Consider the following 12,023-nt stretch of genomic DNA (forward strand, 5'->3'; position numbering starts at 1 on the left):
AAAAAGTCCTAAGTGGGGCTGGAGAGACACTTCAGTGGGCAATAGCATGTCCTGCTATTGCAGAGGACCCAAGGTCATTTCCCAGCACCAGCATGGCGGTTCATACTCATCCACAAATCCACTCTCAGGGAATCTCAGATCATGGTTCACATACACGCTTACAGGCAAAACCCTCACACACATAAAATAAATACATACTTTTAAAACACTCCAAGTGCTCTAGAGTCGTGCTGATATTCCAAAACGTTCAATTTAGAGCATTTTGAATTTCAGGTTTGAACTTATGAATGCTCACCTGGCAATTGACCTCTCTGCCAATATCCACAGAGGCTCACAGCCTCTCTAACATATGAAATATCTGTGATCTCAAGCACTGTAGCTTACTGATATTCCGCCTTTGTGATCAGCTCATCAGACATAAGGGAGTGATTTAAAATATTGTTTGTTCTCAACCTTGAGCGTGCCTTTTTTAAAAAAAAATCATGTAGCGAACTCATGAGCATACATCGTGACTTTGTCACCAGACATTCTGGTCTTTATCCAGATACCTGCACTGCTGTTATGTCCCAAAGGGGAAAATGGAGCATTGGCAGATGCTCTATAAACCAACGACTCCCTCATTTTCCTTCCAGAATCCCCTCCCCTGCACAAGAAATTTGTTTTTCAGACTGGGAATCAGAGAAAGTTCATTTAGGTGGTAAAAACCAACTTTGGGGAGAGTCATTTGATTACCCTGGTACCGTGGTAAGAGACCATGGGGAACTCTCTGGTTTCCTACCTTGTCTGTGTCAGGGGCCACACTGTCTATCTGGGGTTGGCTCACACATAGTGAGGAAACAGCTGCAGGCTCTGCTGGCTGCTCTGGGAAAGATTCAGGGCTCTGCTCCAGCAGGCTTGGCTGGCTCTATGTCCTGATATCCCCACCCCCAATCCCCAACCTCTTGCCAGAAGAGCCTTGGCCAGAACTCTCCCCTTAACCCTAGCTTCACCCTATCTGTGACTTAGCCAATTCAGCCCATGAGCTGCTAAAGATGCAGCTCGGACTCCTTTAGACCTTTATATGGAAGTTCAAGGGGACCACAGGTTTCTGGGGAAGACACTGTGTATATTCCTGGGAAGCCCAAGAAGATTCCTTGCCTGGGAGAGAGCATCTGAGGACCTCTGTAGCATATGTATGTGCCAAGGGATCAGCCCCAACTCTTTTGGCTGTGTCGTCTGAAGCACCTTCTGGTGTGGTGGTGATTCTGAGTGCAAGTTTTCAAAGTGCACAGTGCACAGATCGTCTTCTGGGTAGCATTCCTTCCGCGATCTCCAGCTATGATCGTGTCAATTATATATGGAGACATAATCGATACTTGACTCTCCCAGAACCTGATCAAGATGGAATCCAGCCATTAACAAAACATTTATACTTACTAGACAGTTCATAGTTACGAGACAGTTATTTGGATAAAGACAGCCACAACTTTGCCTTATCTAGTTACATTCAGATATTCACTAAAAAGTGCTTTCCATTAAACTCCTATAATTTTTTGCCTTGACCTTTCAGGCCTCTCTGATATTCAAAGAGCCTAAAACTAGTGAGAATGTAGGCCCCAAGCCCCCCAGGTCTCCTTTACAGTTCTTAACCCCCACCCCCTTGTTTACAGCATTTTCTTGAGTGTATCCCATTGTGAAACCCCACCCCTGTCTCAAGATTGGCTTCATAAGAGGAGTCTCTTGGACTTCTCCTGCTATCCAGACTATACACCAGGCTGCCTGACCAGCTGCCCGGAGAATCACTGGACAAGACCAACAAAGACTCAATAAAATAGACAGTGAAATTCTGGGTCCCCAAAGCCTTGAGCAGGAATGCTTTTGGCATGGAAGGCACATCCTTGTGGAGACCTGAAATTCTGCTCTTAGTGGGAGTGATGCCTTCTGAGAAGAGCTGATAGATACACGGCCCTTTAAGACATGGGACATAGGGACAGGGTCCATTTTACCATATTCCAAGGGTGATGGGACTGTGTAAGATCATTGGTGCCCAAGTGTATGCTGCACAGGTGATTATCATGGTCAGATGTTTGCCCCACACCTGCCAACCATATCACCAAAACTGAGGGTCCATTTCACTTATGTATTTGAGTATGGATTTCTCTCACTACAGAGTGTATTGTCTACTGTCGGGGGAAATCTTTGAAGGAGATGAAAGGTGCAACTGTTTCAAGACACCCCAGGAGCTTGTGCTGGTTGGCTCTGCTGAGGATCTGAGCCGGCTCACGTCATCCTGAGGTGTAGAGAATGTACCTTATATCTGTCTGAGGTGTAGAGAATGTACCTTATGTCTGTCTGTATGTGGATGGATGTGGCTCCTGTCAATAACAAATCTGATGGCCTATGGCTTAGGCAGGAAATAGGTGGAACATGCAGAGGCAGAAAGGATTCTGGGATAGAGCAAAGCATGGGAGATTTGCCAGGGGAAGATGTGAGGAGACGGTCACGTAGTACCTAAGCGCAGGTAACCAGCCACGTGGCAGAATGTAGATTAAAATAAATGCCTTATTTTAAGTTATGCTCTAGTCAGAGAAGAGCCCAACTATATGGCCAAGGTATTTGTAAATATAATTTTGAGTCTGAGTCTTATTCCTGGGAGCATGGGGATGGGGGAAAAACCAGGACTCAACTTCTACACCAAGGATGAGACAGGTAGAGTTGAAACTATCTGAATCCCTGCACCGTGTGTCCTTTTAGGCTTCTCCTCTAGCATCGGTTGCTCACTTCCATGAAGGTAATACCCTCAGCTCGGAAACCCAGCACAGGCTTCCTGGAGCTTCTTGGGGCCTTTTCCTGGAGCTTGCACAGCCCCACCTCTCAGTTCTCATCACTGGGTACCATCAAGCTGCTTGATCAGCAGCCTCCCCACCTCCTGGTACCACCCTGTGGTCCAGCTCTGTATCCTATCAGTTCTGACTCCCAGTGAGTTCTCAAGGCTGCTTCTCCCTAGTGCTCCAGCAGCAGTAAGTGCTCCCTAGTGCTCCAGCAGCAGTAAGTGCTCCCTAGTGCTCCAGCAGCAGTAAGTGCTCTAGTGCTCCAGCAGCAGTAAGTGCTCTAGTGCTCCAGTAGCAGTGAGTGCTCCCTAGTGCTCCAGTAGCAGTAAGTGCTCCCTAGTGCTCCAGTAGCAGTAAGTGCTCCCTAGTGCTCCAGTAGCAGTAAGTGCTCCCTAGTGCTCCAGCAGCAGTAAGTGCTCCCTAGTGCTCCAGCAGCAGTAAGTGCTCCCTAGTGCTCCAGCAGCAGTAAGTGCTCCCTAGTGCTCCAGCAGCAGTAAGTGCTCCAAGCAAATGCAGATTTGGAGTGATTACAGCTCTCTGCTATGGAAGTGAGAATGGTGGTTGCGGTGATTAAGATTCAAATTCAAGTAAAATATTAGTATAATCCATGAATGAGAAATGTTATCAGAAAATAAACCAAACACTTGGGCATATCGTATTATAGAAATGCCATATTAATTTACTCCATATTATTTGAATGCCACTCACTTGTAAAGTTGACCTCATGCTTTTCAAGATGGCACAGTTGTTTTTGAGAAGGAATCTGAGTGCTGTGTGCTACCCCTCTCTCTCTGGAGATTTCAAAATATTCTTCCTTGCTGATGCTGGGTTGAAGGTGTCAGCAACGCTTACCATCAGAAACTGGGCCTACTAACTCGAAATATGTTCCATATACCTATTTTGTCAACTCCCTGTAGCAAATGGGTCGTTTCAAGAAAATAGAATGTGATAGAAGAGCGAAATTGTCTTAGACACGAAGCTGTGGGTGGTGCCTTTTCATCGGCAATCCAGGCTTCTGGTGGAAACATTTGACGCTGGCCACTGTGTGTGTGTGTGTGTGTGTGTGTGTGTGTGTGTGTGTGTGTGTGTGTGCAATTCTGTCAGTCTTACTTAGAGGTATCGGTAAGGGAGGTTAAGTGATCCAGCCACTCTGCAGAGCCACGTGGAGGTACCCTTCCCTCCCTTGGCCTATCCCAGCTCTGTGAATGTCTGCAGAAGGTCCAGAGGTGATGCGGGCTCATGCACAGCATTGCGATTTGCTCTGTGTCGTTCCCTCTTCCACATCAGGCTCTCTCAGCTTCCAAACTGTTCTCTACTTATCTGCTGTAGGAGGTGAGCACTTGGAAGCAGGTCCTTCCCAGGCATCTCTGGGGGACAGTTCAACCTAAAAGCCAGCAGCACTTGGGGATGGTTTCCTCTGTAAACTCCATGTGATCCTCCTTAGATTAGCAGAGCTGGCAAGGTATGGAACACTGTACAAGCACAGGTCCTCCTCCTTCCTACACTCACAGGGGATCAATAGTTTGGGGGTGCCACAATAACTGAAAAATAAACTCTGTATTTCATTTTAGTAAAACAAAATACTTGTGTCTCCATGGTTGTTTTATTTGAAGCTCAGAGCAAATCACACTCAACTGGGTGTACTTCCCTTATTGACTTACCCGTTTTAGTCCGAAACCCATCTCCCACCAACAACCGGGTCACGGCTTTACCCATGAAGCCTTCACTTATCCCCCTGTCAGGCTTGGCACATGGCTCCATCCCTCCCGTTGGTAAACTGCTCAACAAGACAATGGCATGCTGGAGTGACTACACTACTTGAATCTTTGCAGATTTCTCCTCTTCTCGCTCATTTTCCTATTTGATCTGTCAGTGTGCCTCCCTTCCCATATGAATGCTAACCCCCTGAAGCCAGGATGTGTACTCTAGTTTTCCACACTACTAGCAGAGAGTAAATCTTAAGGGTTACTTTGAAAACGTTGCTTTGCATGAACAAATTGTAAGCAGCAACTATCTCTTGCTCGTTTTTATTCTTGTCAGGGACTGTCCCTAAGGGAACCCCGGATAAAATGGTGCACTATTGTGTATTGTTAATAAATGTTAATATCGACCCACCCTCCAGCGAATCCGAGCCTGAGCACACTGGAGCCTGAGAACGTTCGAGATTGCTGCAAGCTCTGGCACAAAGTAGGAGGGCCCTTCAGGAAGCAATCCCCAAGGTTTTTGTTATTTGGTACAGGTTATTGTTTACAGGCACGGGTTCCAAGCCTACTTGAAGGGCTTTAACACTGCAGGAGAACTAATCTAGCTGAATCGTCTAATCCGCTGTAACACTCCTACTTCTGAGCTTTCTTCACAGTTTTTCCCAGAGCGAGATCCGGCAAATATTCAGTTTTGGAACCTAAAAGGGGCGGTGCCTCTCCTTGACATTAGCAAAAGGACACCAGAAACCCAAACACTTTGAAAGGACCGAGCTGGCGTCTTCTGTCAAACAGTCCACTACTAATGGCCTTGCCACGCAATCTTGTGTTCCCCCAAACTTGGAGTAGAATGCCAGGGGACTCAGTGCTGTCTCAACATCTCGCAGGGTGGCACCGGGAAGAGTAGGAAAAATGAGGCGCGCTGCCTCTGCTCCGAAGCTGCCGGCGAACTGGCCTAAAATAAAAAGGTCTCTGTCTGCAATCCCCGTTTGCTCGCCCGGTAATCCACCCCCGCCCCCAGCCTGCGCGCCGACCCGTACAGCTGTTTTTAATCCCTACTTTTCTCACTTGGCGTCCGGGCTGGGGCTGACCAGACGCGGAGCCACTTAGTGTTTCCTCCTCCCCCAGCCGGGGTCTGTCCTGCCTCCGCCGTCTCCTCTTTCTCCGCCTGCATCCCCCGGGGGGCAGAGTGTGGGAAGAACGAATTTCCGCCGGGTTTGCTCGCTCCACGCCGACATGGGTCCCTTCCGGACGCTGCTTGCGCGGCCCCCAGGCTGCCCACTCCAGCAGCGCTCCGAGTCCCCCCGGATCACGACCGGGCAGGCGCCGGAGTCGTGGGCCTAGCGGCCGGAGCTCTGCAGCCAAGCCGCACCCCAGCAGCTCTTGGAAGGGATCCCGCCTGCAGTGGGGGAATCCGCTTGGCGGGGAGAATCCGCGCCAGGGAATCCAGCTCTCCGGACTCCAGAGCAAACAAAAAGCACCAACTCTTGCTCGCTCCTCCCGCCCCCGACGCTCACCCGAAGAAACAGTTTTCTGCAGAAATGCAACAAGTAGCACACCGGACTCCCTGAGCGCCCCGCGCCTTCTGATTTGGATCCGCGAACCCGGCCTGCAGAGACCCGGGCAAGCCACCGGGGACAAAGGGCGAAGGAAGGGCTGGACAGAACACCAGCGAAGTCCGAAAGAGGCCTTTTTAGCGACGCAGGCCCGGCCGAGGGGAATGCAGAGGAGACACAGAGACGGCCGGCCCAGAGGACGATCCGGCCGCAGCGCGCTGGGCGGGCGGCGATGGAGGGTGTGGGCGCCGTGCGCTTCTGGCTCGTGGTGTGCGGCTGCCTGGCTTTCCCGCCGCGGGCCGAGTCCGTGTGTCCCGAGCGCTGCGACTGCCAGCACCCCCAGCATCTCCTGTGCACCAACAGGGGGCTTCGCGCGGTGCCCAAGACCAGCTCGCTGCCTAGTCCCCAGGATGTGCTCACCTACAGCCTAGGCGGCAACTTCATCACCAACATCACCGCCTTCGACTTCCATCGCCTGGGGCAGCTCAGACGGCTGGATCTGCAGTACAACCAGATCCGCTCTCTCCACCCCAAGACCTTCGAGAAGCTCTCCAGACTAGAGGAGCTGTACCTGGGGAACAACCTCTTGCAGGCGCTCGCTCCTGGCACGTTGGCCCCGCTGCGCAAATTGCGCATCCTTTACGCCAACGGTAACGAGATTGGACGCCTGAGTCGCGGCTCCTTCGAGGGCCTGGAGAGTCTAGTCAAGCTACGGCTGGACGGGAACGTGCTGGGAGCGCTGCCGGACGCGGTCTTCGCTCCTCTGGGCAACCTGCTCTACCTACATCTGGAGGCTAACCGGATCCGCTTTTTGGGCAAGAACGCCTTCACCCAGCTGGGTAAGCTTCGATTCCTCAATCTCTCTGCCAACGAGCTGCAACCCTCTCTGCGGCACGCGGCCACCTTTGTCCCTCTGCGCTCCCTCTCTACTCTCATCCTCTCTGCCAACAGCCTGCAGCACCTAGGCCCCCGCATCTTCCAGCACCTGCCACGCCTAGGCCTGCTCTCCCTCAGTGGCAACCAGCTCACCCACCTCGCCCCAGAGGCCTTTTGGGGGCTGGAGGCCCTGCGTGAGCTGCGCCTGGAAGGCAACCGGCTGAACCAGCTCCCCCTGACCCTGCTGGAGCCTCTGCACAGCTTGGAAGCACTAGATCTGAGCGGCAATGAGCTTTCTGCTCTGCACCCCGCCACCTTTGGCCACCAGGGCCGGCTACGTGAGCTCAGCCTGCGCGACAATGCGCTCAGCGCCCTTTCTGGAGACATCTTCGCCGCCAGTCCGGCTCTCTACCGGCTAGATCTAGACGGCAACGGTTGGACCTGCGACTGCCGGTTGCGGGGTCTGAAACGCTGGATGGGCAACTGGCATTCTCAGGGTCGCCTCCTTACGGTCTTCGTGCAGTGTCGCCATCCCCCGGCCCTGCGGGGCAAGTACCTGGATTACCTGGATGACCAACTGCTGCAGAATGGGTCTTGCGTGGATCCCTCCCCTTCCCCTACAGCAGGCAGTAGGCAGTGGCCGATATCCACTGCGTCAGGGGAGGGGATGACGCCCCCTGCAGGTCTCGCGCAGGAGCTGCCACTGCAGCCACAGCCGCAGCCCCAGCAGCGGGGGAGACTTCTACCAGGAGTGGCCTGGGTTGGGGCTGCCAAGGAGCTGGTGGGCAACCGCAGCGCATTAAGGTTGAACCGGCGGGGTCCAGGCCTGCAGCATCAGAGCCCCTCTGCCGCTGCTGCTTCGGGCTCTGCCCCACAGTCCTTGGACCTGCACGAGAAGCCGGAGCGAGGACGTCCCACCCGAGCCAATCTCCCCCAGACCGAGCCCACCCCGACGTCTGAGCCCGCCTCTGGGACACCATCTGCCAGAGACAGCTGGCAGCGCGCAGCAAAGCAGCGCCTCGCTTCAGAGCAGCAAGGGCGTGCCGTCCAGTACGATAGTGGCGTCGGCTTGCCACCTCTGGTGTCTGACCCCTGTGACTTCAATAAATTCATTCTATGCAACCTGACGGTAGAGGCAGTGAGCGCCAACAGCGCCTCGGTGCGCTGGGCCGTTCGAGAGCATCGCAGTCCCCGGCCGCAGGGCGGCGCACGCTTCCGCCTGCTTTTCGACCGCTTTGGCCAGCAGCCCAAGTTCCAGCGCTTCGTCTACCTTCCAGAACGCAGCGACTCGGCCACGCTGCACGAGCTGCGCGGAGACACCCCGTACCTAGTGTGCGTGGAGGGCGTGCTCGGGGGTCGCGTTTGCCCCGTGGCCCCCCGAGACCACTGCGCAGGGTTGGTAACCCTGCCAGAGGCAGGAGGTAGAGGTGGCGTCGACTACCAGCTACTGACCTTGGTCTTGCTGGCTGTCAACGCGCTGCTGGTGCTCCTGGCACTGGCGGCCTGGGGATCCCGATGGCTGAGGAGGAAGTTGCGTGCCAGGCGGAAGGGAGGGGCCCCGGTCCACGTTCGCCACATGTACTCCACCCGACGGCCACTGCGCTCCATGGGCACTGGTGTGTCCGCGGACTTCTCGGGCTTCCAGTCGCACCGTCCCCGCACCACCGTGTGCGCGCTCAGCGAGGCGGACCTCATTGAGTTCCCCTGCGACCGCTTCATGGACAGCTCCGGTGGTGGGACAGGTGGCAGCTTGAGGCGGGAGGACCACCTCTTGCAAAGATTTGCTGACTAGGCAGTGCCTCAGGATCTCACAGGCCTTGGGGAGCCACTCTCAGTGACCCCCATGTCTTCTCAGAGGAAGAACTAGTTTTGTAAGACCTGTTTGTGGTCTTACAAAAGGGAGACCTTTTGTGCATTTGCTGAAGCCAAGTGGTACTCGAAGTGAATCTAGACGCCGTCCTTCACGTCCCAGTGCTCACGGTGTAGATGGATGGTTCTTGGTGGTCTAACCCAAGAGTGGGGACAAATGAATAATGGCATAGAAGTGGCCTTGACACACTTAGCGCATGGCTCCTGTGACATTTCAGCTGACCATAGGCTAGAAAGGCTGCTTTATGCTCTCAGCATGACCAGAAGACTCTGGTGTATACACACTCGTTTGCTCTAGGCAAACTGAGTTCTGTTTCTAGTTAAGAAAAAGGGGACTTACCACCATCACAAAGGGGGTCCAGACACTGACCCCACGGATTTGGTGGGTTCTGCCAAGATAGGCAGGGTAAACAGGCACCAATCTCACCTGGGAGCCCTTTTCTGTTGGCTGGTAGAGCGCCTAAGAAGCCTTAAGGTTTAAATAAGGAAAAGCTACCTGAGACAACAATATGAAGAGAATTTAACAAACTGACCAATAAACTCAAAGACTCCTTTGATTGGACCGGACCCCCGTCTACTGTTTCTCTAGTTCGGGACATGACCTTTTGCTGACCTTTGGATAACTGATATTGTCCTTGGGAGAAGGCAGCATTTCAAAGGTCTCCACCAGTCCTGTACCTGTGGTTTTAATTTTATTTTTATCTACACAGGGAAATATTGGATGCCAGATTTGATTTTAAAAAAGAAAAAAAGAATGCGACGTGTATGTGCGTCGGTAACCGGTGACTCCCTAGGGCACCGGGGACTTCCAGCTCGCTTACCACATTTCTGATAGCATGCCTAGATGGGGATGAATGTGACCTACATCTCACGACATTTCAGCAGTGCCCCCCACCCCCTTCTTGACAGCACCTATTTCTGAGTTGCACGGGTAGGCAAGAAGCATAAAGAAATTGTCAGGCTTGGGAGGGAGGGGGCGGCGAGCTCAGTGGTGGAGCTCGCTTGTGAGGCTCTGAGTGAGTCCTGTAATCTCTGACCACTGTCGTTCTTTGTGAGGAATAAAACAGGAGAAGAAATTGTGGGGAACAAATGTGAAAAATGAAGGAAAAAAAAAAACCACAGTAGCGAATATGTGTTTCTACTAAACCCAGAAGATCATGAGCACTCGACTGTCACTGTGAAATAATTACGTATTTTACAAATTAATTCTCCCGATAGCCCATTTTACTGTTTTACTGTGTTATTAAATCCTATCTTTTAGTATGGATGCAGTATTTCTTTTCTTTTTTCATGTTTTGTTTTTAATTTAGGATTAGCCTCCTGTATTTGTTTAGTTGTGCTCTTAGCTATTTGGGATACTTTTCTTCTCTGATATTTATGAAGTCCGTGTTTATGATTAAATGTGGTGGCTGGGTTCACATTCATAATTCGTGTGTGGTCCACATTCACTCGCTAAGAGGATGTACATGTGGCACCGTCACCGTGGGTTAGGATTTATTGGCAGTGGGGTACCGCGCAGGTCAGCCAGTTCAAGGTGCTATGGTTAACAGTGACTCTTCTGTTTCAGGCCTCAGGCCCCTGAGGGTCCCAATGACTCAGGGAATCCATCACAGTCCACGGCCCTTCAACCCGATCACTCTTTATGCTTGGCCTACATGAGCCATGCTGGCTTTGTCCCAGCTGCTGAGGACCTGGGGGTCTAAATGAGCCGGTCTTTGTTTATGTCCAGGATGAGTAAAATGTCCAGACCACTTAAGCCACAGCTGCTTTTCTGGCAGTCTTATCTGCAAGGGACGAAACTTAATAAACCACAGGAAATAGACTGTCATTCTGTGTCAGCTGCCAGGCCCTGTTTTCGATCCAGAGTGTATGGTACGTGGGAGGTGGGGCTGTGCGCTCTTATTTTCAACCTGGAGGCTATCTGGTACCCCCTGTAGATCTTGCAGTTTTTCATGCACAGCACAGTTGCATCCCTTAGCTGTTTTATTTACACGGTGTAAAAGTGAGAGCCGTTGAAGGTCTGGGAGAGACCGCTGATTATGTTTACCATCTGCCTTTCCCAACTGCAGACTGTCACCAGGAATGTTTAATGGCTGGACTTAAAATGGTCTCACCGAAAAGTCTTTCAGTGAGGCATGGATGAATGTTATACGTTGTTACGTTCAGTTATTGTCAATAAACCCACATACTAATGGAGATGTCTCGTCGGAGCGTCCAAATATTTTGATGCACGTTAAAGATGTCAGGGTGAGCCTCACGACAGCGGTGCTCACTCATGTAAATGAGACGTAAACTTGATGTCTGTGGGCTTTGATTCTTTTCCTTTTCGGGGAGAGCTTGTGCTTAATCGTAAAGAAATGGTTGTGTGTGTGAGTTTATATGTAAGGAGACAGTGAACACCACTCTAAAAGCAAATGGGCAGCCCAGGGTGAAATGCTACCAGGTAGCAGCAAGGTGGCCTGGTCTCACAGCGGGTTCCCTAACAACTCTGCCCTCTGGATTTCATGAACTCAGATTACAGGAGCTCCCACCCCCTTCACAGAGCTTGGAAAGTGGTTCAGTTCCCGACGGATGTGAATATGCTTTACGTGAGTTTCAGAATTCAGTTCCAAAGCCACAGCCGGGTCTGGGCTGTACAGTAAACCTCACACAATAGGTGACTGCTTCTGCCAGGCACAAGATGCCGGGTGATAACCAGGATGGTAGGGTGTGGTCAAAGCAACCTGATTTTCACCAAAGGCCAACACCATTGGCCTGCTACTATGTTAAATGCTGTTCCTGGTAACATTTAAAGGGACACTGGCTTGGTTATTGGTAGTTAATCACTCCTGCTTCTCTCTCTGTCTCTCTCTCTTTCTCTCTCTCACCATTTATATATATGTGTGTGTGTATATATATACACATATACATATACATATATATATATGCACATATATATACACCGTTGCTGTCTTCAGACACCAGAAGAAGGCATAGGACCCCATTACAGATGGCGGTCCACCATGTGTTTGCTGGGAATCGAACCTCAGGACCTCTGGAAAAGCAATCAGTGCTTTCAACCACTGAGCCATCTTCCACCCCTCCTGCTTCTCTCTCTCTCTCTCTCTCTCTCTCTCTCTCTCTCTCTCTCTCTCCTCTCTCTCTCTCCTCCCCTCTCCCTCCCTCCCTCCCTCCCTCCCCCTCCTCTCTCTCTCTCTCTCTCTCTCTCTCTC

The 12,023-nt window shown here is 51.6% G+C and overlaps 1 protein-coding gene across 1 annotated transcript; it reads left to right on the forward strand.

The window, feature by feature from the left end:
• The first annotated feature begins 5,710 nt into the window (after positions 1-5,710).
• On the forward strand, positions 5,711-11,007 carry Tril (TLR4 interactor with leucine rich repeats). The gene has a single exon (XM_032906468.1). The coding sequence runs from the start codon at positions 6,299-6,301 to the stop codon at positions 8,732-8,734; it is 2,436 nt and encodes an 811-aa protein (XP_032762359.1). The 5' UTR covers positions 5,711-6,298; the 3' UTR covers positions 8,735-11,007.
• Positions 11,008-12,023: the final 1,016 nt, after the last annotated feature.

The sequence above is a fragment of the Rattus rattus genome, chromosome 6, assembly GCF_011064425.1.
Source record: "Rattus rattus isolate New Zealand chromosome 6, Rrattus_CSIRO_v1, whole genome shotgun sequence".
NCBI classification, from domain to species: domain Eukaryota; kingdom Metazoa; phylum Chordata; class Mammalia; order Rodentia; family Muridae; genus Rattus; species Rattus rattus.

What these genes read in the sequence shown, in the direction of transcription:
- Tril (XM_032906468.1), top strand. Translation starts at nt 6,299, where the DNA reads ATGGAGGGTGTGGGCGCCGTGCGCTTCTGGCTCGTGGTGTGCGGCTGC.